At 57.6% G+C, this 25,359-nt stretch overlaps 1 protein-coding gene across 1 annotated transcript; it reads left to right on the top strand.

Annotated features, from left to right (window-relative positions):
• The first annotated feature begins 823 nt into the window (after positions 1-823).
• SH3RF2 (SH3 domain containing ring finger 2) lies at positions 824-25,359 on the top strand. Its single transcript, XM_065849320.1, has 8 exons — positions 824-1,195; positions 11,366-11,623; positions 14,599-14,922; positions 19,548-19,642; positions 21,613-21,783; positions 22,903-23,093; positions 23,949-24,298; positions 25,030-25,359. Exons 1-8 carry the CDS (start codon positions 824-826, stop codon positions 25,357-25,359), a joined length of 2,091 nt encoding a protein of 696 aa, XP_065705392.1.

Genomic DNA, 25,359 nt, shown 5'->3' with positions numbered 1-25,359 from the left:
CTGTGGCCCCGCAGCCCCGCCGAGGCTGCTCCCGCTGCCGCAAGCCCGGGCCTGAACCCCGGCGCGGCTGCGGTGCCGGCAGCGCCGGCCAGCGGAGCCGGTTGAGTGACTTTGGGCTGTGGGAGGAATAATCGTCTTGGTTGCTTCAGCTTCAGCCGAGGCAGCCAAACCAGGCGAGGATGGCACCGCAGAGCACCTGGCGGCTCTGCCAGGTCCCTCCCGAGACTCGTTGTGTTTGAAGGGCTTTTTATAGAACTGCTGTCAAAATGGGAAGAGAGCGAGCTTAATTGGGACCGATCAGAAATCCGAGGCGGTGTGTAGGTGTGCGAGGGATGTACACAGTGAGCGGCTGCTTCCCGCCGGAGCCCAGCGTAAACAGGTCCAGTCTGATGGTTATCGGGGACTCCGGTCTCCTGAGCTGGTACGCTTTTCGCTGTCGTGTCCGTTGTGACCCCCAGACTGAGGAGCGCTGCGGACACCGTGTGCTGAGCACCATCCTGCCGCGGGTCCACCCGCCCGGCCAGCGGCACCCGGGGCTCCCAGCGCCGGCCCCGGCACCCACTGACTCACAACTGACTCACTGCACACTTGGATGCGAGCGCAAAGTATACATTTGCAAATTGGCTGGTGAGGCACTGCTTTGCAATGTAGGTGGGATGTATTACATACTCCAGCAGCCCGGTTCTGCTCTTTTCCCTCCTCCCTCTCCTCCGTGCAGGATCGCTGCCTGCGCCCGGGCTTGCAGGACGCTGCTCAGCCCGCTCCGGTGGATGTGGCATCTGCATGGCTCCAGCCCCACTCGTGACGGAGCGCTGTCCTGAAGATGGATGATTTAGCTCTCCTTGACCTGTTGGAGTGTCCTGTGTGCTTTGAAAAGCTCGACGGCACAGCGAAGGTGCTGCCCTGCCAGCACACGTTCTGCAAGCCCTGTCTGCAGAGGATCCTCAAGTCGCAGAAGGAGCTGCGGTGCCCTGAGTGCAGGACCCTGGTCCTCTGCAGCATCGAGCACCTGCCCTCCAACCTGCTCCTCATCCGCCTGCTGGATGGCGTCCGGGGCGGACAGACGGTGCCCAGGTTCGGCTCGATGCAGAGGCCGGGGGTCCCGGCCTCCCCCGCCTCCCTGCGCAGGGTCCCCCGGGCGCTGCAGCTGCACCAGCACCGGCTGGCGACCGCCCCCAGGACGCCCACGGACGGGGTAAGAGCTCCGCGGTCTTTGCCCTGCCTGTTGGCACACAAGGCTGTCTGCTCGTGTGCCAAGAGCTAGGAAACTTTCCTGTTAGCAGCACTGCAGAAATGTTTGAAGCAAGAGAGATTGTTTTGTTTGCAAATGCGGCTGCTGCTTCCTTGTGGTATTTGACTGGTTTGAGTTCAGCACAATTGCGTTGACGTTCAGGCTGACAGACCCAGCTCGTCCTTCTCCTTGCAACAACTTTGCAGCAGATGTTTTCCCCAGGAGTTCCCAGGTGTTTGCTGACTTCTGGGGGTGCAGTGCAGGTGCTTTAACTTCCAGGCAGGATACTGATTTTTGACTGGTAGCAATTAAATCAGTAATTGCAAAGCTGTAACTGTTAGAGCTGCAGAAAGGTATTTCCTGTTGCTGTGCCTCAGTTTCCCCAGCCATAGGAAAGGAAGGAAAGCACCTAGTGATGCTCATGTCCCTGGCAAAATACTTTGAGGTCCACTAATGAAAAATATTAAACTCAACTTACTAACTTTAGGGATGATTTACTAGGCTGATTTTACAATTCTAAGTTGTTTCTGTCATTTTCTTTAATGGTACAAAACCTTTTATTAAGTAATAAGGACAAGATATTAGACCTGTTAAAGTAACTTGGCTCATACTGAATTTGGGGTAGAGCCCGATGTGTGGCTTCCCCTTCCCTGCTCTATATTCCTGGATCTCCATTTCTCTCACCTGAACTATCCTTCTCTGCAACGTCTCTACAAACCTCTCCATAACACCCAAGCCTGGCTCAAACAGCTCCTGCTCTCTGAGCACTTTTCTGAGCTGCAGAGCTCTGGACTCCGGGCACACAGGGACGGGTTCTCTGTCCTGCCCGCTGTGGGGGTTCCTGCGTGGGGGCTGCGGGGACCCTGTGCCGGGTACGAGCGGTTCGCGTGTTGCGGGGAACCTGCGGGGCGTCGATACGTCACCTCGGGTGGATCTCACACCAAACGCTCTGAGATTCAGCAGCTGTTTGAATCTGCTTTTCTCCTCTCGCCCACGTCACGTTTCGTTCAGCTCGTTGCTGGTTTTAGGTAATGGCAGCGTCTGTCAGTGTGCAGCTCCCAGGGCGCTCAGGAGCAGAGCCCTGGGAGCGGCGGAGCGCTGAGCGGCGGAGCGCTGAGCTGCACCGCGGCCGCACCGGGCGGCCCTCTGCCGGCCCTCCGACCGAGGGAGGGAAAGCGTGTTACACCGGGGTGCTCTTAGACTTAATTAGTTAATTAATTGTAAAACACTTTGGAATCCTCAGCTGCAAGGTGAAGAATGAAAAGTATTAGTCACGATCTGGGTTTGGTGGTTTTAAGCACATTCTGATGGGAGCACAGGGTGCTCAGTGGGACACCAGCGTCCCGGGACCCCCAAGCCGGCACCCAAAACCAGCCGGGACCCACCTGGAGCACCTGAGTGGCGCAGAGACGAGGCGGGAGTGGGGATGCTCATCCTGTCCCTGCCCCACGCAGTGCCCCAGTGCCTGGGCCTCCACCCGGAGTAACCCGGCGAGCAGAGGCCGCAGAGCAGCTCGTGTTTGTCGGGACTCCCGGCCACCACACCCGTCCCGTCCTGCCCCGGGGACCCCCCTGCGCCCTCCAGCCCCCGGGGACCCCCTGCGCCCTCCAGGCCGCTCCGTGTGCTCTCCCAGGGACTGCCCCGCTCTGCAGAGCCTGCTCGTTACTCCTAAGACTGCACCACTTCGTGCTACAAAGCAAATGAAATTAACACGCACCATTCTGCACTGCAGCCAGATACAACATCAAAAGCAGGATACAGGACACGTTTTGTTTTTACCAAAGAAGTTGTTATATAAATAAATTCCTTTACACCACGGAGCTGAGAAAGTCACAAGTTTGATGAAAATTTCCCAGCAGAGGCAGTTCCTTGCTGGCTTTTTGCTCTTCACCCTCCTGAGCATCCATGAAGCCAAGGAAGTAAAGCAAATCCCCTCACCAGCAAGCAAGAACTCGCATCATTGCAAGAGGGAAGGGTGAGCAGAGCCAGCAGAGCTGCTGAATTAGCAGTAACGAAACACTCAGTTTGCAGTCAGGAATTCCACAGAGCCGGTCCTTAAAAATCAGGGAATATTCCACTTACAGGCCATCCCAAATTATTTCTTATTTGCCAGTATGTAAATCATTTTTGACTTCCCTTCGCACCTGGTGACAGCGGGTGGGCACGCTCGGGGTCCCGAGCAGCGGGGGAGCAGCGTGTGAGGGCGCACCCGCTCCGGCAGGTTTGAGATCATTAACGTCTACGCAGAGAGGACAGACTTTGGATTTTCAGCATCTCTACATAATAAACTGTCTGGAATTAAAGAGTAAAAGGATTTGCTAGGAGGTGAATGCGTAAATAATCTACACTGAAGCCTTTGAACTCTTAGGAACCGCCCCTGGCATGTGCCAGATGTGGTTACGTCTTGTGCTGAAGCATCCTTCTTATCTGGCTGCAGCCCCGGCGTACGCTGAGCGCGGCCGCGCTGGGGAGCAGGGACCGCGTGTGCAGGGTGCACAGAGCTGCCCGATGAGCCCACCCATGCTGGGGAGCAGGGACCGCGTGTGCGGGGCGCACAGAGCTGCCCGCTGAGCCCACCCATGCTGGGGAGCAGGGACCGCGTGTGCGGGGCGCACAGAGCTGCCCGCTGAGCCCACCCATGCTGGGGAGCAGGGACCGTGTGTGCGGGGTGCACAGAGCTGCCCGATGAGCCCACCCATGCTGGGGAGCAGGGACCGCGTGTGCGGGGCGCACAGAGCTGCCCCCTGAACCCACCCATGCTGGGGAGCAGGGACCGTGTGTGCGGGGTGCACAGAGCTGCGCACCGGGGAGCAGGGACCGCGTCTGCGGGGCGCACAGAGCTGCACGCTGGGGAGCAGGGACCGCGTATGCGGGGTGCACAGAGCTGCCCGCTGAGCCCACCCATGCTGGGGAGCAGGGACCGCGTGTGCAGGACACACAGAGCTGTGCACTGGGGAGCAGGGACCGCGTGTGCGGGGCGCACAGAGCTGCCCGCTGAGCCCACCCATGCTGGGGAGCAGGGACCGTGTGTGCGGGGCGCACAGAGCTGCCCGCTGAGCCCACCCGTGCTGGGGAGCAGGGACCGCGTGTGCGGGGCGCACAGAGCTGCCCGCTGAGCCCACCCGTGCTGGGGAGCAGGGACCGCGTGTGCGGGGCGCACAGAGCTGCGCGCTGAGCCCGGCCGCACTGCGCCTGCCCACAGCAAACCCAGCCAGGCCGCTCGGATGATGAACTCTGTCACGCAACAAACACGGGGCAGTGAGCCAGAGCAGAAAAACTCCGAGTATGACAGCTGGCTCTGGAAAACACAGACCACACCAATTTAACTGTGACTCGGGCTATTTTCTCTGTGCATGCACAGAGTGCTGTAACACCCCCCTCCAGCATTTCATGGGAGATAGACAGATAACACCTCTATCGGGATAAAAATACCCTGCACTCCAACGTCGCCACCTTCACACGGACGTCTATATATAGTGCCCGTGTCTTGGTATTCTCTCCTCCTCCAGAAACATCTCCAACTCCTTGCTGAATTTGACAGACAGGACTTGGATTGCTGGATCTTTTTGAAACCTTATTCAAAGCCACCTTCATGGTTGTACCCAGTGGGAGCAAATACGTTTTCCCACCCACTCGCTGTGCAAAGTGCCCCCTCACTCCCCCCAAAACCCCAGCAGTTCCTGTGCAATCACAGTAATGACCTCATAGGTTGCATCAGGCTTGGGCTGCGTAAGCGCTCAACACGTTAGGAAGGCGAGGACTGCACAGGCACACGGGCTGTGCCGCTGGGGGCGGCTCGGGCTCCTCCCTGGAGCAGGGTGCAGGAGCATCCTCTCACCAGCAGCTGCTGCAGGTGCTGCTTGAGCCACAGGGTCCCTCGGCTGGAAAGGGAACCGCTGGATTCGGCTGTCACCTGTGTGGCCTCACAGGCTCCTGGGAGAAAGCGCTCGCCCCAGTTCTCCTTCACAGCCGCATCCCGTCGAGGTTTGTCTCATCCTAAAAAAATGTCGAGTGTGGCCCAAGGAACTGGTTCTGCAGTGCTGGACTGCACCTCGTGCAGATACCGTTGTATGCCTTTTTTCGCCTTTGCATGTAGTTTTAGCACTTCCATCTGCTGCAAAGAGAGAGTAAAGTCACCTCTGCTTGGGCTGCCTGACAACACACCCCAAACGCCGAGGGTGCAACAGCCGAGAGCGCAGAGCGGGGCTCTCCGCAGGGCTCTCCGCAGGGCTCTCCGCAGGGCTCTCCGCAGGGCTCTCCGCAGGGCTCTCCGCAGGGCTGCGAGCACGCTGCGGCCACGAGGAGCAGCCCGTGTCCCCCACACCGGACACCCGGCCGTTTACTTACGTCTGTAAGGCAGCACCACAGCCCCTGGGTCAGGGCTGGGCCAGGTTCCCTACGGAAAGCTTAGAAGGAAAATACCACTTTGATGGGCTGAAGGCTGAAACCCCCAGTTCCCTGCCCGGAAAACAAGCAGTGATTTGTATGGCTCTTTTGCCACAGCGGGGCTCCCAGCTGGCTGCCCTGGCTCACACCGATGCTTCTGTCACATCACCCATTGAACCCGCAGCTGCCGCGCTGCAGACGGGGCGGGGGAAACCGAAGGACCCCCAGCCGGCACCGGAGCCGGTCTGACAGAATTCGGTACCCAACTGCAGACACATAGAAGTGTTTTAATTGGTTACCAAGGCAATGAGTCAGGCTCAGATGGCAAGTCAGGAATAGAACAGCGTTTCTCGGCCTGCGTGTTCACCTGCTGGGTGTCGTGGTCAGCGAGGAGGCTGAAAGTCTGAGTGCTGCTCTTGGCGCGGCTCCCCGGCTGGGGGTGATGTCTTGATGGGGGTCACAGCTCAGGCTGTTTCTCAGAGACGTGTCCTTTGGCAATCTGACCCATTTAACGGGGTTTCCTTCGGGCGCCGGGCAGCTGACAGACCCCATATTGCTCGCCGGCTTTGCATGGAGGAAAGAGAAGCCTGGCCGGTTGGGAAGCACGTTGGCTCGTGTCCTATGCAACCGCACTGGTGTCCCCTGGGAATGGGGGTGCTCTGGGCAGGACGAGGACACCCAAGGCCAGGTGGACAGTGACCTCCCCAGTCCTGGCCTGCAGCTGTGGCCACCACAACAGCCATTAGTTTGCCATCAAAATGGCTGCGAAGCGGAGGTGGCAGGGCAATGGAGAGATGGACCATCACTGATGGAGCGCTGCCCTGAAATGACAGGAAGGCTGAATCCCGGGCTGTTGGGCAATCAGAGGCGCAGGGCCCCGGCAGCTCTGAGCGCTGGCAGGGCCGCGGCACAGACGGCAGGGCCGCGGCACAGACAGTGGGGCTGCTGCCCGCGGAGGGACAGCGCCGTCCCTCGCCCCGTCCCCGCCGCCGGTCCCCGTGCCCGCGGGCAGCGCCGCTGCCCAGCCTGGCAGCGCCAGCACCGTCCTCTCCCAGCACAGGGAGCGCAGCAATCCAGCCGGGAGCGGGGAGCGGAGGGGGAGGGAGCGGGATGCAGGTAAACAGCCACTTCTGAGAACCGCGGTGCTGAGGCAGAGCATCATGACCAGGCACGCCGAGGGCTGACACAGTTTGTTTTCCGTGCGGCTTAAAGCCATGACACACAACTTAACCACTGCCTGAGATTGCTGACTGCAGCAGAGACAAACACATCTGATAGCAGCGACCAGGAGGGGAAGAGGCGTGAAAAGGTTTCGTGCAGGCACCACAGCTGGAACACGCGGCAGCCTCCACCGCCCCGCTGTGTCCCTGCAGCCGCCGCGGGTTCCCCTCTCTCCGCTCGCCAAACAGCTTTCCAGGCCCGTCCCTGCTCTGCCCGTGCCCACCGCGCTCTGCCGCACCGGAGCGGCGCCCGCCAAGCCACGGCAGCCGCGCCAGCACCCGCGAGCACCAGCACCGGCGAGCGCAGGACGGGCCGGGCGCCGCTCTGCTTGGTGCGCACAGCCCGTTGTGCTGGGAAGATGGGAGCAGTGCTCCTCAGGGGAGAAAATCTGCAGAAACCACCCAGCTGTCTGAATCCTCAGAATATAATTACATGAAGAGATTGAAATGACAAGTGCACTTTTGAAGGTTTTGTTCTGTGTGACAAGGCTGAAGTTATCTCCTCTGACGAAAAGCAGAAAAACAGAATTGTAATGGCAATTAATTTACATTCAAATAGCTCTTTTCATCCAACTGGATCCTAAAGAGCCCCGAAACCTGTGCTAGCTGAGCACACAAAGGAGCCGTCAGGCTCATTCATCGCAGGGAAATGCAGCAGCCAGTGCAGGAGGCTGAAGGCACTGTTGGAAAGTTGGTCATCAAGGTGGACAGTCGGCTATGGATTAGCAGCGGGAGAGCCAGCGTGGCCTCTGGCGTCAGCATGCAGATAACGACCAGCTCTCGGTGCGCTGCGTAAATCACTGCTGGTCAGGAGCTGTCCTGGAGTCACCGTCTGTCCCTGGGGAGCCCACACTGCCCACTCCTGTCCCCACAGGTAAAGCAGGGACAGCATCACCACCATCGCCACCATTGCTTCCTCACATGCATGTATTTGTAATTTGGTTTTTGGACAGAGGGACACTCGGCTGTGCTGGACAGCTGCCCTGGCGCAGCTGATGCCAGATACCAAAAACAGGTAAAAAACAAATTCTCCCCCATCGGCTCCATATCCCCTAAGAATGGGGACAAGACGGGAGGTGCACCTGCATAGGACAACACAAAAGATCCTCCTCTCCCTCTCCTGTGCATTTAATTTCGCACTACTACTGCAGCATCACACGGAGAGCAGCCTTTGCCAGCCACCAGCGCTGGCGCTTTGCAGCCGCGGCCTCTGCTGCTGCGCACCAAACATCCCACGCGCGTTTTCAGCCGCCTCTGGTTGAGTTTTACATGGGTGCTCATCATGTTTTCCCAACTCACCCGAAAGAGAGACGTTGAACCCTGCAGCTAGGGAGCGTGCCAATAGTGGCAATACCTGGCTGAACGTTTTGCTGCCACTGCCACCCCGCTGAAGTAACACGCTGCCCGGATTAACAAAGAGCAACAGGACATAGTAAGGGCAGAAAAACCCATCAATAGAAATCAAATAGCAGGAGACTCACTCTGGAGCTCTGTGCACCACCAGGCGATGCCAGCAGGAAACTTCATCCTGCCATCCCGCTTGGCCAGGGACACATCATCACCTGGGGACACATCGTCACCTGGGGACACATCCTCGCCCTAGGGACACGTCCTCGCCCTGGGGACACGTCCTCGCCCAGGACAAGCTGCTCCCTCAGCCCCAAGTGAACTATCTCCAGGCACAGCTTGTCTTTATCACTGGGCTTAATTAGCACCCAGTTTCTGCTATTGCAATTAACCTGCTTTAAATAAAGCGGAACAGGTGCCTTGCAGAGGGTCTAACACATGTGACAGAGGACAGAAACCAGCCAGAGCTGAGGGGGAAAGAAAGGGAAGACAGAAACGCGGTTTGTGATGTGCCCGCAGCAGCGGGAGTGACCAGCGCCCAGATGCGCCGTCTTCGGCAAAACATCCAACAATGCTACCTTGTGTGTTCAAAATCACTAGCAAGCCCCAAAAGGCCAAAATTCTGGATATCTTTTGGAGGCTAAAGAGGCATATAAGCATTAGTATTAACTGTTATTCACGTAGATTCACAAAGTTTTGCAGTGAATTTTACGGAATGAATACAGGTGCTCTGCTCTGTAGTGCGAGGGGAGAGACGGTGCCAGCGGTCACCGGGAGCTCCGGGAGGGCAGAGCAGAGCAGGGCAGAGCGGCCCGGGGAGCCTGTGAGCGGGCGGGAGCCGGGAAAGGGCTGACGAGGAGCTGCAGAAGTGGGGGTTCAGCCCCTCAGCCAGCGGGGGGGCTCAGCCAGCCCTCCGCCACAAACACCCGTCCGGCCCGGCCTCAGCTGTTATTCTGCTTTCCCGTCTTACTAACATTGATCTCACTGAATATCTGATCATTCTTCCTCTTGCTGAAGAAAGAATATTGCAGACTCTCAGCACCCACTGCTTGGTCACTTTTCCCAGTCGGTAATAGGCGTGCATTTCATTGCAGAGTTTCTCTTATTTTTAATATATTTCCATAACTCGTTCTCGACGCCTTTTATGTTTTGCTGTGTTTTGCTGTGCAGCCGTTCCCTCACCGTCCCCGTCCGTGTGCGCTCCTCCTTCACGAGCCCTGTTCTGCAGTCCGCGTGGGTCCCGTTTGTTTTCTGGTCTCCTGCGGCAATCGCGATCTGTGCTCCCTGTCCTCGTTTAACACCAGCGAGTCCGTCACCGAGTCTGAGCGCGAATCCCCGGACCCGGGTTGCTCAGGGACAGCGGGTCCGTCTGTCCCTCTGCAGGGAGCTCCTGGTGCTGACCTGTCCGTGTGTCCTGCAGGAGCTCGGGGGACGGACGGACAGATGGACAGCAAAGCTGGGCTCAGTCTCATTTCTTTCACTATCTTTTTTTCCCACAACGTGCTTTCAGTGTCACTAACCCCAGTGAATGTGTTTGTTTACTATTAGTGCAACTTAACAGGCAAAATGAGTTAATTAGGACTAAACATTAAACTAATTGCTTCCTGTTTCAAATGCTTTGAAGTAAAGGCAGTACATAAAATTCTCCTCTTCTTGGTTCCTTCTTCCTGCCCTCATCAGTGGTTGGGAGCGCTGGAAGATGTTGTCTTCCCAAAACCTAAATCATTTCCATGGAAAGCTTGATCTTTCCCCACTTCAGGAACTAAAGTCAAGTTTCTCTCCCACCTCCCGGAGCCCCCGAGGCGGGCGGGTGGGGAAGCCCTGCAGACACCCTGCCCCAGCCCCGGGCTGACAAGGGCTCCATCATCCCTGTGGGTCCATTCCAGCTCAGGACATTTGATGATTCTATTAAAAGGGATTAAAGAAAATGAACCACAATGCAAGATGTTGTTGAAGCCAAGAATCTCGTACAATTCAAGGAAAGAGCAATGTCTGAGCTCTAATAGTTCAGATAATGGTTTAGGATATACAGCGCTGTCTTCATGCCAAACCCAATCCCCATTGGCCCTGGGCGCAGGAGCTGCAGGAGCTGCGGTGCTGAAGGGAGCACCAGCGGTGCGGGGGGGGACACCGGCGGTGCTGGGGGGAGCTCTGGGCCGGAGCAGCCCCGCTCAGCACCCCAGGATTTGCACGGGGCAGGTCCCACCCGGCCAGAGTGCCAGCAGCACCGGGCCTGGCCCCGGCCCCTGCTGAACGGCTCCTCCCAGCGCTCTGCGTCCCACAGGCGACTGCGGTGTGAGTGATTTCCAACGTGCAGGACTCCCAAATGCATAACTACAACAGCTCCATAGTGCAGAAAACATCGGCACAGCTGCACTCCTGCCACAAAAAACACCCCCCAGGCTGCCCTCCCGTCGCATCGCCTGGGTTACGCGCCGGGTCTGGTCAGCCGTCTAAATCATCTGTTGCACTGTGTACTAAATTGAGTTTTCAAGTATAGATAAAGGTCTGTAAAGCAGTTATTTTAAGTGAACGTTGTAGCTTCATTGCAATGAGAGTCAGGATGGTAAAGTTCCCTCATCTCTGTTCTGGTTACCTCCTTACTCATGTTGTACCGCAACAACAACAACATTAAGAAGCCTTTCTTCCTGTAACCCAGATTAAACACTGAAATAGAAATCACGGTCACCCGATGACAGAGCAGGGAAATGAGCAGAGCAGCGACCTGTGCTCACCTTGCTTGGCACGGTCCCCTGGACAGGCACTGTTGGCCACTGCAGGTGACAGCGCCAGGTCAGCGGGACAGCGGCTGCCACCTTCAGTCACCCTGAGACAGAAACACCCGGGGTCGTTAAAACAGGCATTGTATTAGAGGAGACCTTACAGCAGGCAGTAAGATCCCACGGGAAGACTAGTTCACGGCATTAATTGTTTCCTAATATTCTTAAACAAGTTCAGCCAGCTTTTCATCTTGATACAAATTTAGCATAAGTATTTTGGGGCTTGTCTTCGTTAGAAAAAGACATCAGGAAAGGATGTGGGTAGTTAATCCAAATACATGCATGCTTAAGCTTTAGACCTCTAAATTTTCCCCAGTAATTAGGAATGCTTTTGGGGAACCCTGTCTATGTTCAGCATGGCTGACACGGACAGACTGCAAGGGCCGTTTCTGGTCCCACAGGTGCCGCGAGCCAAGGCGCTGTACACGTACCGCGGGCACAGCCCCGGGGAGCTGCGGTTCAACAAGGGGGACATCATCGCGCTGCTGCGCCAGCTGGACGAGAACTGGTACCTGGGGGAGGTCAACGGGCTCAGCGGCGTGTTCCCCGCCAGCTCCGTGCAGGTCATCCAGCAGCTGCCGTCGGCGGGCAGAGCGCTCTGCGGTGCGGAGCTGAGGAGGGACAGGACCGACGCCAAGGACTGCCTGACCTTCCACAAGGTAACGCCACCCTGCAGCGCTCCGGGAGAGTGCCGAGCGGCACCTATGACACGGGAAAGGAAACTGCGCCCAGGCAGGGGGACATGGGTCATGCAGCTCCAACGTGCCCAGCCTGGGGAGGCACTGGCAGAGCAGCGCCCCAACCTGGACCGTGTTTCCCTTTGCCCCCCGAAGGCTGCAGAGCTCACGTTGGCTCTGGTGGAGGACACACTGTTCTGAGTGATGCACCAAGGTCCCCGCAGTGTCAGAGCAGGTGAGACACGGCAGAGCGGAGCGGGAGCGCTGCCCGGGAACGCCGCTGTCCCCGCAGAGAAGTCACCTCTCCCCACGAGCGCTGCAGGGCCGTGATGCTCCGGGGCGCTCGGGAGGAGGCGGCAGGAGCGGGAGCTGTGGTCCAGGCCAGGGGTCCCCAGGGGGTCACCGCTGGATGTGGGGTGCCTGGTGTGGGGCAAGAGAAATCAAACAGCCACGAGCCCGCTGTGGTTTCTGACTAAGGGGAGGAACTAAAAGAGAAAAACCAGTTCAGAGCAGTGCCACAGATCACCAGCCGCTCCAGAACGTGTGGGTTCCCAGCGTGCTGCTCAGCTGCAGAGGCTGGGCAGAGCAACCCTCCCTTCATCATCACTTCACTTATTAGCAGGAGGCGCCTTCCTCGGTTTTCTGCCGCCTGCACTTGTTTTTTCTCTTCCACTCTATTTGCCTTTGTTTCAGGGCTTACTCACTCTGCTTATTTGTGGCAGGAGGCTGCACTCCGCTCGGCTCCCACAGTGCCGTTCACACGTGGGGAGTTAGCGCAGGTCTCAAACAAACAGATGCTTCTGCAGAGAGCATCCCCCTGTCCCTGTCCCTGTCCCCCTGGTGACGATGGCCAGTCATTCCCGCGGGAAGGGCACCGGTGGGGCAGTCGCTGCAGCCACCCGGGGCAGAGCTGCTGCGGCGGCCCCGCTGCCTCCAGCGCTCACACGGGGGTCCTCTCTGGGTCTGTAGCGAAAATGCCGTGTTCATCATTCGTTGTGTGCGTGGCAGTCGCAGAGCCGCTTCCCGGTGATGGAAACCGTCCAGCAAGCCAAAGGCTTTCCACGTCCTCGCCCTCAGACTCACGTCCACCTTCCCGACTCAACCACGCTCACCGCTTTAAATTAAAAAGGCGTTTGAGCGTTGTGCTGAGTGAGGCCAGACAGCGAGGCCAGCGCTGCCCCGGCAGGGCTGAGGCGGCAGAGGGCAAGCGAGGTGACGAGCAGGGACTGTCCCCAGCGAGCGCACAGCGCCCGTTCCCCACCCGCCCGCCCCTCCGCTGCTGCCATGGAGCCTCCACAGCAAGGAAGAAAACTGGGGACAAAAACGCAAAATTCAAGCAAAATATCAAAACCACGCTGTCAATGGGTTCTGCGGTAGCTGGCTGTTGTGCAGCCTCGTCTGCGGGGGATCTGCCCCAGCAGCCCCAGCTGCTGGTGACAGTGGCCCCGTCCCCATGTCCCCATGCCATGGGGGGGCCCCATGCTCCAGCTCCACAGACCCTTCAGCCGCCCGCTCCTGACTGTTTGTTAGTGCTGGTCTAGACATTAATTGCATTCCTGCATTTCGCTGGAGATGCAGGGTGTAAATGGCACCAACAAGAATTCAGAGAAATCAAATTAATACTTGCAGCCGTCATAATTACAGCAAGCACTTCTTTGTGGCTATTTTATAAAAGGACACTAGCAAAGCACCTTATTTGAAGCTCTAACATATTTTGTAAAATATCTTTTCATTTAATGAAATCATTTTAGCTTCAGTAATTACTTATTTATGTCTGGCGTTAACAGAAATAAGTTCGTTAGGGCCACATAAAGCCACCCAAGGAATTAGAAATTAATTACAGGGAAGGCAAAGGTAGTTCTGCCTTGGGGGATGCAAGGCTTTCCGTGGCTTTGACACTTGGCTTTGTGTCCCACTTTATCCTATCTCCTGACGTTTAGAGGAGGCAGAAGAACATTTCCAGTTTAGGCTGAAGTTTAATTACGTACAGCAATGACAATATCAGCATCTCACATGTACATACGCACACACTCTGGCTTTACAACCTTGCTGTAAGGGGTGAGGAGGAGGAAAACGTGCAAACAGTCCCTGTTTAAGGCGCTGATGTTGGAGAGGCCCCTGCGCCGCGGACCCTGGGCCGGGCTGGGCGCGCTGCCTCGCCCGCTGGGGCGAATCTGGGGTTTTGCAATTCGTCACTGTCAGCAGTAAATCATGATTAATTCCTCTGGCAGCCATCGCGGTAAAAACACTGTCGCCACATGCCCTTCGCTATTAATACTGTTTGATCAGCAGTTTCCAAGGAATACTGTCTGAACGTCGCCCGTATGCAAAGTCAGGGCCTGACTCTTCCCTCATTAAGCCCCGTGGTTAACAAGCCCGGCTCTTTTCAATGGGAGCGGGACCAAGCCGTGAGTGTTTGGGCTTACAGAGATGTAACTGGGTGGATCCGATTCTGCCGGGAACGCCCCCGTCACGGAGGGCTCCTCCGGCTCACGCCGTAACGTCGGCTGCAGGAGGCGCACCCAAGCGTACCAGCGTACGGAGCGCCCAAACGCCCTCTAATTTAGAGTTAGGTCTATCGTAACACTGCTGCAGGCAGCCGGCTCTCCTGCCGCCGCAAGCCAAAGGCCTCGACCGGAAACCAACCCCTCTGTAAATACTGGGGAGGAGCACCAACCTCAGCGACACGTTGTCCAAGCAACACACTTTCCAAACGCATTTTCATTCTGCTGTCAGCTTTGCATCAGTACTTTTGCATCCGGAATTTGTCACTGAAAACATACCGGGGAAACGAGTGAGCTGCACGTTTTTAAAGATCACCCGTAGCGTCATCGGGAATCTGCCCACGGCTCTGCTGCCGGGTGGGGAAAGAGAGAAGAGAGAAACCGGGGCAGCGGCCGGGCTGTGCCTGGCGCAGCTCCTGAATGCGCCGCCGCGTCTCCCTTTGTCTCTTGCAGCCAAACACCACTGCCAGGCAGCTCCTGCACACCAGCAAAAGCCACTGGTCCCCCCAGTTCAAAGTGGCGTCCCTACGAGTGGCGACTCCCAAGGCGAAGGGCGCGGACCCGCCGGCGTTCCCCAAGGCGCCCGACTCCCGGCGGAAGAGCCTGCGGCCGTTCTCCATCACCACCGCCCTCAACACCCTCAACCGCATGGTGCACGCGCCCGGCGAGCGCCCGGCGCTGGAGATCAGCTCCCCCGTCCTCATCAGCTCCAGCAACCCCAGCGTGGCCACCCAGGGCGGCGAGAAAGCCGAGTTTCCCTGCGGAGCCCCCCTCCAGGTAAGCGGCGGCGGCGGGGACGCTGCGGCACCAGTGCGAGCCCAGCATGCAGGGCCTGGGCAGAAACACTTGGTGCACAGGCAGCAACGTGAAAGCTAAAGCACAAACACCAAGGCAAAGCTCCCATGCTAACAGTGTCGGTCAGATGTGTCATCCGCAGCAGCCTGCCTGGGGGTTTTCCCTCCTCTTCAATTGGGAAGGTCTGTCTTCAGAGTTCAGGGACCCAAGGCAATCCATTAAAGGAGAAATTAAGTTATCAGAGTAACTAAACGTGGATAAAGCACCTTCCCGTTCCGACTTCTGCCCTCCTGCAGTGAGCTCCAGGTGTAGAACAGAAAACAGAGCGCTGAACTGGCAACACAAAGTATTTTTCATTTTAGAAAGCGGTATGGAACGTGGACTCCCAAGGGAGCACCCTGAGCGCCGGCTCATTCGCAGACACTACGTGGGCGTGTGCCCCCATTCACCCTGCAAGCAAACACCTGGTCTGCCCTACAAGGATGCAGGTCCAACGTTTGCAGAATTAGAGCTAAAAGCAGCCCCTGGCCGCTCTCCCCTGCGTCACCTCCACAGGGAGCCCTTCCGAGCTCCTCTCAGATTGCAGTTGCACGGCAGGACCTGCAGAATTGGGCCCTCACTCGTGAGCAGATGAGCCCACGAGGCCAGGGAAGAGGCTGCGTTCACTGAGCAGGTCTGTGCTGCCACAGCTGCTTCAACCACCTCTTCGTCCAACCCCCATGCTTCACAGGAACCCAGAAACCTGCTCTTTTTATGAATTGGTATTGCAGTTTTTCTGGTACGTCTCAAGCATAAAGGAGTCCCCAGCACCCCCAATGCTCATGCTCAATGGTAGGCATTGCGCTTCACTGAAAAACTTGATCAAGGCCAAAATCCCAGCGCAGGAGAATGCGTTGGGTCTCTGAACCCACCCTGCCCTCTGCCCACCAGGGCAGACGCGGACACTGCGGAGCCACGAGCTCTGTTCCCAACCCACAAACTGCCCACGGGACCGGCTGCCTCACCAGCGCCCGTTCAGCGGGGTCGTAGCATCCACAGAAATAACGGAGCAGCCTCCTGCTTCTGCAAAATGGGGCTGTCAGCCCTTCGGAAAGCAGCTGAGTCTTTGCCTTCCCCTTAGTCCTCTGCCCACATGTGCCCACACGTGCCCACGTCAAACATTCCGTGCCAGGCAGGGCCGTCCCGCAGCCCCTGTGCTCTGCAGTCTGAGCCTGCACCTCGGTGAGAGACGCTGAGTTTGGGGCTGAGACCACAAACGCAGACCGACCTTTCGGACCATACCCGCTCTTGATTTGCAGAGGCAAGAGAGTCCCATTTCTTCTAAAGTTCTCAATACAGAATCTTCACGGATCATCTGAAACGGGAGCAAAAAGGGTTTGTTTAGATTTATACGACATCTTTCATATTCAAGGTTACTCTAACGTTTTGTAAAGCAATAAGCCAGCCCTGGTAGTTTGGTGTCTGTGCAATAAAACCCAGCAGGCGTTTTGTACTTAGCAATAGCCTGCAAAGAGCCTTGGATGTTAGATCCTGGTTTATGTGAGAGGAAATGAAGCCTTACAATAGAACTATAATTCAATTGAAATGCTATCTTGTCTCACGAATCCAATATAATTTTACCAAAAATGTCTCAGTGTGAACTATTGTCAACAGCAGAAGCAACAGAGTGAACATGTAACGTTTGCCTTCAAAGGGCTGGAGTTTCCTATCTACTCCACAACAGTTTTGCTCCCGGAGGTTTGCAGGGTGGGGATCAAAATGAGTGGGAATTTTCCAGCGCCGGGCTCAGGGAGGCACAACCGGCTTGCAGGCTGTGACACGCGTGGCTGTGCCTGTTGTGCAAGCGTGCGGGCCACGGGGCCGGGGACCCGGCGCTGCCCCGCGGCCCCCGCCTCAGCACAAAACGCAACGGCGGCCGCGGGAGCCGTTCCCAGGCACAGCTGGGCCCGTTCCCCGGGGCCCGCGGCTGCTGCCGCCCTTGCGGCTCTTACAGTGAGCTGATCAACCCGACACAGCCCTCGAGCACACCTACACCTGCCTATCCATGTAATCCATAATCCGAAAGCTGCAGGACCCGACTGAGCAGCACCAACGGCCCCGTGATGCAAAGGGGAACATCCCCCTCCCCACCCGTGCCAGCAGGCGCTGGGACAGGAGCGAGCTGGAAAGCACATTGGTGACAAGCGAGGTGGGGCGATGAGTGAGGGAGGGACCCAAGGAGAGGCAGAAAATGAAACCCTGTACTTACAGGGGCTTGCAAGGTACCCACGGGACACCAGCAGAAGTGAACACCGAAGTCACTTAGACCTGCCGGGAAAATACTTCATTCAATCTTTTTTCCTCTCTGTTGCAAACACAAACCCAGCTTTGATGCATGTTCTGAAGGGATCACTGCTTCCATGCAGACTGGGAACTGAGATGGAGAACATTGCACGTTCCATCTAGAAGTGTATATTTCAATATTCCATCAGGAAAACCTACAAGAGGTTGTCATTTTGCTCCAATGCAGGAAAATGAAACTCCAAATCCCCAAATTTCAAAAGTTCTGGTTATCAAAATTAAAACAGAATTATGATTTCCAATCAGCTTCATTTATTTGAGAGGCCGGTCTGACCCTACCTGGACTAGAAAACGAGGAACATAGAGACAGTTGGAAGCTGACCTGCTGCTCCAGGTCCAGAGACAGAGGCTGTAGGTGCTGGGGTTTGTTAATTAACTTAATTTACTAGAGAGCAACACAGCTGGTGAGTCACCTTTTCTCCTCTAGCTCCTTGCAAAGCCAGCGCCCCAGCACCTTGTTACAGACATGACCACTAGAAATTAGATTTGAAATGAATAAGAGATGAAAGCCCCGACAACACGCATCGTTAAGATCCTGCGGTCTCTGCTGGAGACCATGACTGTGGCCACATCCCCGCCACATCCCAGCCGCTGGCTCCGCTGGCCTCGGCTTCCCGGGGCCACCACCGCAGCCGCCGGGCCTGGCCGGGGCCGATGTCACCTCCCGAGAGCCGCTGGTGTCACCTCCCGAGAGCCGCTGGTGTCACCTCCCGAGAGCCGCTGTGCTCGGCACGGCAGCGCTGCCTTCAGATGGTGGAGCTGCACGCTCCGGGCGCCCGGGAACGCGTCTGTGCTTTGGGATGAGGGGCAGAGCTCGGGTGGCACAACCAGCGCGGCTGGGCACCGGGACCTTCCCGCGCCGGGCTCCGCAGCACCGCTGGCTCTCACCGCTTGCAGAAACAACCACCACCGGTGAAAGGAAGCGGGTGGAAACCCCCAAGGACACTGTCCCTGGTCCCTCCATCCCTGTGACAGGCCCGGGCTGTCCTGCCTGCAAAGGGGAGATAACGAATGCTCCTGTCCCCGCGGGGCTGCAGAGACCTCGCTCATCTCCTGGAGCCTGCACAGCCCCTGGGGAGCCCCAAGCAGGCGGAACCGCCGCACGCGGTGTCACCAGCTGCAGTGTCACCGAGCGGCTGCGGTGTCACCAAGCGGGACCAACCGCCTCTGAGAGACACATGTCCTTGTGGGGCTAATCCTTGAGCCGGCTAATCCTCGAGCCGGCTAATCCTCAAGCTGGCTAATCCTTGAGCCAGCTAATCCCGCCTCGCTGCTGGGCACGGAAACAAGGCGGCCCGCTAGGACTGGTCAAAAATGTTCAGCTTAATTGTCTTGCTTTTGCCACCTGAAACATCGCTGGGTGTTCAGGTGAAAGGGAAGGTCTGCCTCCCCTAGAAAATTCTCTGTTTTCTTTGAAAGATCTTGTACCCTGATTGCCGCATAATTTTGCGGCCAGCAAGGAAAATATTTTACCTGAGCAGCTGGCATTTGCAGAAATTCCTCCTGTTTGCACTGGATGGCCTCACCCCCTGAGCAAACGCTGCCCAGGTCCTCCCCGGGACAGCCGGGAGGTCCAGGGAGCCACATCCCCACCTGCGGCAGGAACGGCGTGCGCCCCGTGCCGCCCCAAGGCGCAGCACCGCGGGGCTCCGGCTCCTCGCAGGAGCGTGACGGACCCTACGGGAGACACCGCGGCCAGCAGGGCAGCCGGCACCTCTCTGCACCCCCACAGTGACGGTGGGGATGGGGCCACCCCAAACCAACACACACCGGAGCTGCTGGCTCCACCCGTGTCCCCAGGGCAGGCAGGGAGCTGCCACCGCACGGCCCGCGCCGCGTGGACGCACGGGTCTGCCGAGCTCCTCGGGACACCGCAGACACGGCAGATACCTTAAATAACAGTTATTAAAAGATCTCTGGGGCAAGGACCGCATTATTTAGGGTTTAAACAATACCAGTGCTCCCAGCTGGAGCTAAATAAACAACGACACCGGTCCTCACCTGCAGATACCATGGTCTCCCCGGCGAGCACATCCTCACCCAGCCAAGCCCTGCCCGAGAGCCCCTCAGCGTTGAAGTGGAAGGACCACGAGTCTTCCTCTTAATGCTCGGTCGTGTCCAATGCTCCAAACTCCTCTTTCTCCTGAGAAGTCTTTGGTTTCTTTTCTGCAGTGCGAGCAAAGCTTGACAGATGCTTTCAGCTGCTCTTCCAGCAGCTACACCCAGTCTATACTCAGATCAATCTATAGTTTCCTTTCTCCCTGCAGGTCAGTGCATCTTACTACGCTGTGCCAGGCTCCCTGGGGCACTCGGCAGCCATCGTCACTCTGCCCCCCCTGCAGCACCACGTATCCGCTTACATGTACGTACAGAACCCAAACACGTGGGGGGGCATTTTCTGGGGGGTCACTTTCTGTGCCTTCTCTGATGCTTCTCCAGCCCAAGGCTCCCGCGGGCAGGGGCGGATGGGGAGGGAGGCGGCTCCAGGGCGCGGGGCCGGAGGCAGAGCCGCGTCTGAGCAGGGCTCACACGGACTGAGCACAGCTCAATCAGACACTAAACTCAGGAAAATCAGGGGATGGAGAAGAATTTGGGTAAGCGAGTGGAAGCATTTGAGATGGATTCTGGTCAATCCCTCACCAAATCACTGTGCTCATCTTTTTGAGTTATATTCCCAGCACCTTAGTGCCTCACTCAACTATTTCTAGTTAAATAGTTCCACCCATTTGTCAGCAACGCATTTTAAATTTTTAACTCTAAAGAAACTAATTACTCTTTCAGTGCCTCCAGTCATTTGTTTTAAGTCAGGCAGTGATGGTCAGCGGTGTTTCGAATGATCCAACCTCGTAAAACTGCCCCAGAGCATGCAATCTGCAGACAATACACGGGGAGGACTTGTTCTCCTCCAGATGAGATTCCTCAGCCTGGCACCGTGATAAACCACCCAGTCACAAAATAACGAGCTGTCCACACGTAATTAGCACCTGCACACACCAGCAGACCCGTGGCAACCTCAGCGCACGGCAATAGCCACAAATCCCTCCTGCACTCGTGACGTTTGCTACTTTCCTGCGTTAGCACAGGTCACCCAGGCTATTGCACACACGTAATCCTAAGCGCAAGAAAAATCCTAAAACCTTAAAACAGTTTTCAGAATCAGGACTGGTTTAAAGTGTTCAATCAGCCTATTTTGCACAGCTCCTTTCTCAAACCCCCAATACCAAACCAGTATCTGCACGTCCCACCCTTCAGGAGGAATTCAATCCTGTATACGGCAACCAAGCACCACAGAACTGGAACAGCCGGGTGCCAAACCCCTCCTGCGAGGGACCCGAGCGCTCGCTTCCTAACGATGGCACTTCCAGCCAAACTTCCAGCGACGGTTCTGAGCAACCAGGGGAGAGAAACCTTTCAAAAGCTACGGGATAGCCCTTGACTGTCTAGACAGCTAGTCTGTTTGGTTTATTTTTAAATTACAGCTGATAATTACTGTATTGGTCTGTAACTCATTAATATTTGGGAGCAGATCACATTCCCCTTGGGAAAAAAAAAAAAGAGGGGCGGGAAGTTTTGAAAATCTGCCATTTTCTTTTGCTTCTGATTTGCTGTGTGGCCACGCGTGGTTCGCCATGGAAAGCAAAGGTTCCTCACTCACTCATAATCCCATAATCACAACAGGGAGGTCTAGAGGGGACTTCAAATGAACTCATAGCCCAGCTTGCTCTCCAGCCCTGAGCGGAGCCACCGCCCCCCCGTCCCTGTGCTCGTCCCCTGCTCATTCCTTGCTCGTCCCCATGCTCATCCCTGTGCTCGTCCCCTGCTCATCCCCTGCTCGTCCCCATGCTCATCCCTGTGCTCGGCCCCTGCTCGGCCCTGTGCTCGTCCCCTGCTCATCCCTGTGTTCGTCCCCTGCTCATCCCTTGCTCGTCCCCATGCTCATCCCTTGCTCGTCCCCGTGTGCTGCCCTGGGCCGGACACCCCAGCGCTGCGGAGCCCCCGCTGTGCCGGGCGCACACCAGCAGCGTTCTCCCCAACGCCTGCCTGGCACTTCTGGGACAGAAGCCGGGGCCGGGATCTGCTCTGTTACCTGCTGCCTTTTCTCGTATCCGTATCCCTTTAGCCTCGGGTCACGGGCAGTTTCTTCCCTGCGAGTTCTCTCCACAGTAACAGCAGCAGCCAAATATTCGATGCGAGTGCTGGTTGAAGAGGCTTCAGGCAAACGGCCGCTGCTCACGCAGAGCCAGCAGCTCCAGTTCTCAGCACAGTTCAACCCCGAGGCCTCGGGCCATGCTCGGCCGTCCTGCCAGGGCAATCACTGTCCCCTGTCCCCAGGTGCGTGGCTCTCCATCCCTACATGGCGCACGGGCCGGAGGAGCTGGAGCTGCAGAAGGGAGAAGGGGTCCGTGTGTTCGGGAAGGAGCAAGACGGCTGGCTGCGGGGCATGTCCCTGGTCACCGGCAGGGTGGGCGTCTTCCCCAGCAACTACGTCGCTCCTCTCTTCAGGTCTGGCTTTTCTTACACAGGTGCAGGGGATGGATGTGGGTAGGGGGGATGGAAGGATGGATGGACGGGTGCAGGGGAGGGAGGGATGGATGGACGGGTGCAGGGGATGGAGGGATGGATGGACAGGTGCAGGGGATGGAATGATGGATGGATGGGTGCAGGGGATGGAATGATGGATGGATGGGTGCAGGGGAGGGATGGATGGATGTGGGTGCAGGGGATGGAGGGATGGATGGATGGGCACAGGGAGCTCTGCTCACAGAGCAGCTGGAGTCGCTGGATCCCCGCTCAGACCCCCCAGCCCTGCAGTCAGGGGCACATCAGCCTCTGCCTCCCTGAAAGCCTCTAGCGGCAGATCAGAAATTCCCCGTATGCTCCCAGATCCCCCTTCCCCCGCTCCTCTTTCCCTGCTTATCGGTTTTATTCTGCCAAACGGCCTGGTTCAGGCCAGGGGTGCCAGCACTGCTGTAATCCCAGCATTGCCCCTGCACCCTCCTGCATTCAGGAGCGCGGGGGATGAGTCTCTATTTCTCCAGCTCATTTCTTCCCCATACAGCCTCCGATAGCACCGCGGCCTCTCCTCGCCCATAAACAGAGCAAGCGAATAATCGAGAGCGCAGCCCAGTCACCCTAAATAGCCTCATAAAGCACCTCAACCGTAAGCGCTGGGGTTGGAGCTGCTGTTCTATCCTCCTTAGGAAACTTCTTCATAATAAACTGATGCCTGAGTTATCTGATAAATCACTGCTCGGTTATTAAACCACAAATCATTCCTCTAGCCCCCCAAAAGGTAAAGCTTTTGCTTTCTTTAATGAATTAGGAGAAGGACTTCATCATGGCCTGCTCGAGGAATTTGGAGCGGTACTTGGCCAGTGTGCTGGTGGGAAGGCAGAGAGGGGCTCTGGCAATTTAGTGGCTTCAAGTGGTGATGATGAAAACCCTCATTGCAATGGAACCAGAAACCTGAACTGACTGTATCACCCACAGGGGTTTCCACCAAAGCCCTGACCTGGGAGCAGTGCAGGCGCATTAAAACCATCGAGCTCCCTATGGGCAAACTCCCGCTTTCCTCACCAAGCCCAGGTCGAGGGTGAGCCTGTTCTCTTCCCGCTCCCACAGGAAGTCGAACCTCTCGGACTCGAGGATGCCTGCGCTGTACGCCTCCTGGACGCTCTCCACCGCCTCGCTCTCCTCGCAGGGCAGCGGCCCCGAGAGCGGCCCCAGGCAGAGCCGAGCGCTGGCGCCGCCGCTGCTGCCCGTCCCCGTCCCCGTGGCCCCGCTGCGGCGCGGCCGCGGCAGCGCCAGGAAGAGTAAGTGCTGGGGGGGTCTCCATTCAGGAACACAGCATGATTTATAGTTCGGGAGAAAAAATATTCAGCTTGGAAATATCACGATGCATCAAATCATGACTAGCCCGAAGGTGAGAAAGGATGCTTCACAGCAAACAGCAGGAGTTACCCACTGAAACTGTGAAGTCAAAAGCCTTGATACAGGAAAGAGCTGGAGGAAAAAGACCTTCCACATCAGCTCGATTTTTGTTCTCCTCCTCCTCCGCAAAAACCCAAAACATGCTTCTCATTGACACGTGCCCGGGGCTGTAGGAAAAGCCCTCCCAAGGACGGAGGGACCCAGCGAACACCCTGCCAGCCCAGCAGAGCCCGCGGTCCCACGTCCCCGGCTCTCCCAGCCGCGGTTATTCGGTAACTGCAGGCTTTGAGCCAGCACAGGGAAGCTCTTTGCGAAGCTGCGCAGAGCTCAGCCGGTTCTGCTCTTTGCAGCCGGGCTGGCGGGGTCTGTCCCCAACCCCCTCCCTGGGCTCGGGGTCCCTTTCCCGGGGGTCTGTGCAGCGCGGCGGCGCGGTCCCCATCGCGGGCACTGCCCGGCCACGGGCAGCCGCCTCCGCAAGGGCCGTTCTCAGGGGTTTCAGACTCCAAATTGGATTTATCTTAAGATTGTTTTACTGTAAATGATTCATTCCCCTGTGGTGGCTCTGTTAAAAAAACAATAATATATATATATGTGTATATATATATCTATCTCAATCTTGTGCACAGCAGGAAACTGTGATAGAAACAGGGTTTGCGAGTTCCCATGCTGCGGTCGGGAAAGCAGCTGTGGATGTGGGGTTCCTGACTCACCTGCTCCCCACTGCTCTTGCTCCACAGCCGGGTCCCTGCAGAGGCCGGGGCCAGCGGGGACCCCCGTGCACGTCACCGGCTCCCTCCGGCGTCCCCTCACCGCCGCCCTGCGACCGCAGCAGCTCCAGCTGTACCCGCACGCCAGCCCCACGTCGCACAGCGTCCCTCCCGAGGCACCGAGGCCCAGCTTCTCCCACGACGCTTCCCCGGCGCCTGTGGTCAGAGCAGGGGAGAGCAGAACCCCCTCCATGTGCAGCTCCGTGACCCTGGATGCCAAAGACCCTCCAGCAAAGAGCGAGGCAGCTCCAAAGCCACCGGCATCGGCCCCCCCGTCCATCCTGGTGAAACCAGACACCTCCCGCAACAGCACCGAAAAGGTACGGCCGGGGTCACCGCGCTCATGGCCCCTCGTCCTCCCGGGCGGGCAGCGCCAGCCCAGCGCTGACTGCGGCCGGGTCCCTGCAGGGCTCCGCTCCGTGCTCGCCAGGTTCTCTTCTGATAGGAATCACTGGGGTAGGCACTTGCGTGATTAAATCAGACCTTTGTGTCGCTGACTCTGCTGGTCAGATTAAGCCCTCTAGAAATGCAAGATGCTCCAGGGACTCCATCAGTGTAAACCGACACTCGGTTGTGACCAGTCTGGAGACTTTTCTGAAGTCTTAAATTGGGCAAGAATCCCACCAAAGGGCCTGAGACCCTGGGAGCGAACGAGCAAACACCACAGACCCGAATGCCAGACTTCGCACCAGGCTGGTCACTCAGAGCTCGCCGTCCGCCCCGCGCGGCTGTGGCTGAGCCATTTGCAATGGAAATCTCTCTCCCCTCTGGCAGCCAGAGGGAAATTTTGTAGAGGTAAAACTGTTCTGCAAATTTCCCCAGTGACAACTCTCCCTTCCCAGGGACAGTCCCCTGCACTGACCCAGTGATGCACGGCCGCACTGCAGGTGCTGCCCCCGGGCTCTGCACCCGTCACCCCTGCGCACCGCACGGGGCTGCCCCACGGCACCCCCTGTCCCAGCCGGCAGCGCCTCGGCTCCCCCGGGCTCCAGGGCAGAGCAGGGAGGGCGGCTGCTGTCCCCACCCTGACTGTGTCCCCTTCTCGTTGCAGCAAGTGAAGACGGTGCGGTTCCAGACGCACAGCCCGCCGCCGCCCAAGCGGCACAGCCTGCAGCCGCCCCCCAGCCTGCAGCCGCCCCCCAGCCTGCAGCCGCCCCCCAGCCTGCAGCGCGGCCGCACCGAGCCGGGCGCCGCGGCCGAGGCCCCGCTGCCGGACACCGGCCCGCTGGGCCCCGAGCTGGCCGCGCTCTGCTCGCCCAGGGCCAGCGCCAGCCCCCTGCGCCCGCGGCGGGCGCTGCACCCCAAGGCGCTGTCGCTGGACCTGTCCAGGCCGCTGACCTTCCCCGCCAGGAAGAGCTACAGCAGCATCTCTGCAAACTGA

The sequence above is a fragment of the Patagioenas fasciata genome, chromosome 14 (assembly GCF_037038585.1).
Source record: "Patagioenas fasciata isolate bPatFas1 chromosome 14, bPatFas1.hap1, whole genome shotgun sequence".
In the NCBI taxonomy this organism is placed as follows: domain Eukaryota; kingdom Metazoa; phylum Chordata; class Aves; order Columbiformes; family Columbidae; genus Patagioenas; species Patagioenas fasciata.
Note: the sequence above shows the minus strand (reverse complement) of the source record. Positions and strands in the feature narration are given on the sequence as shown.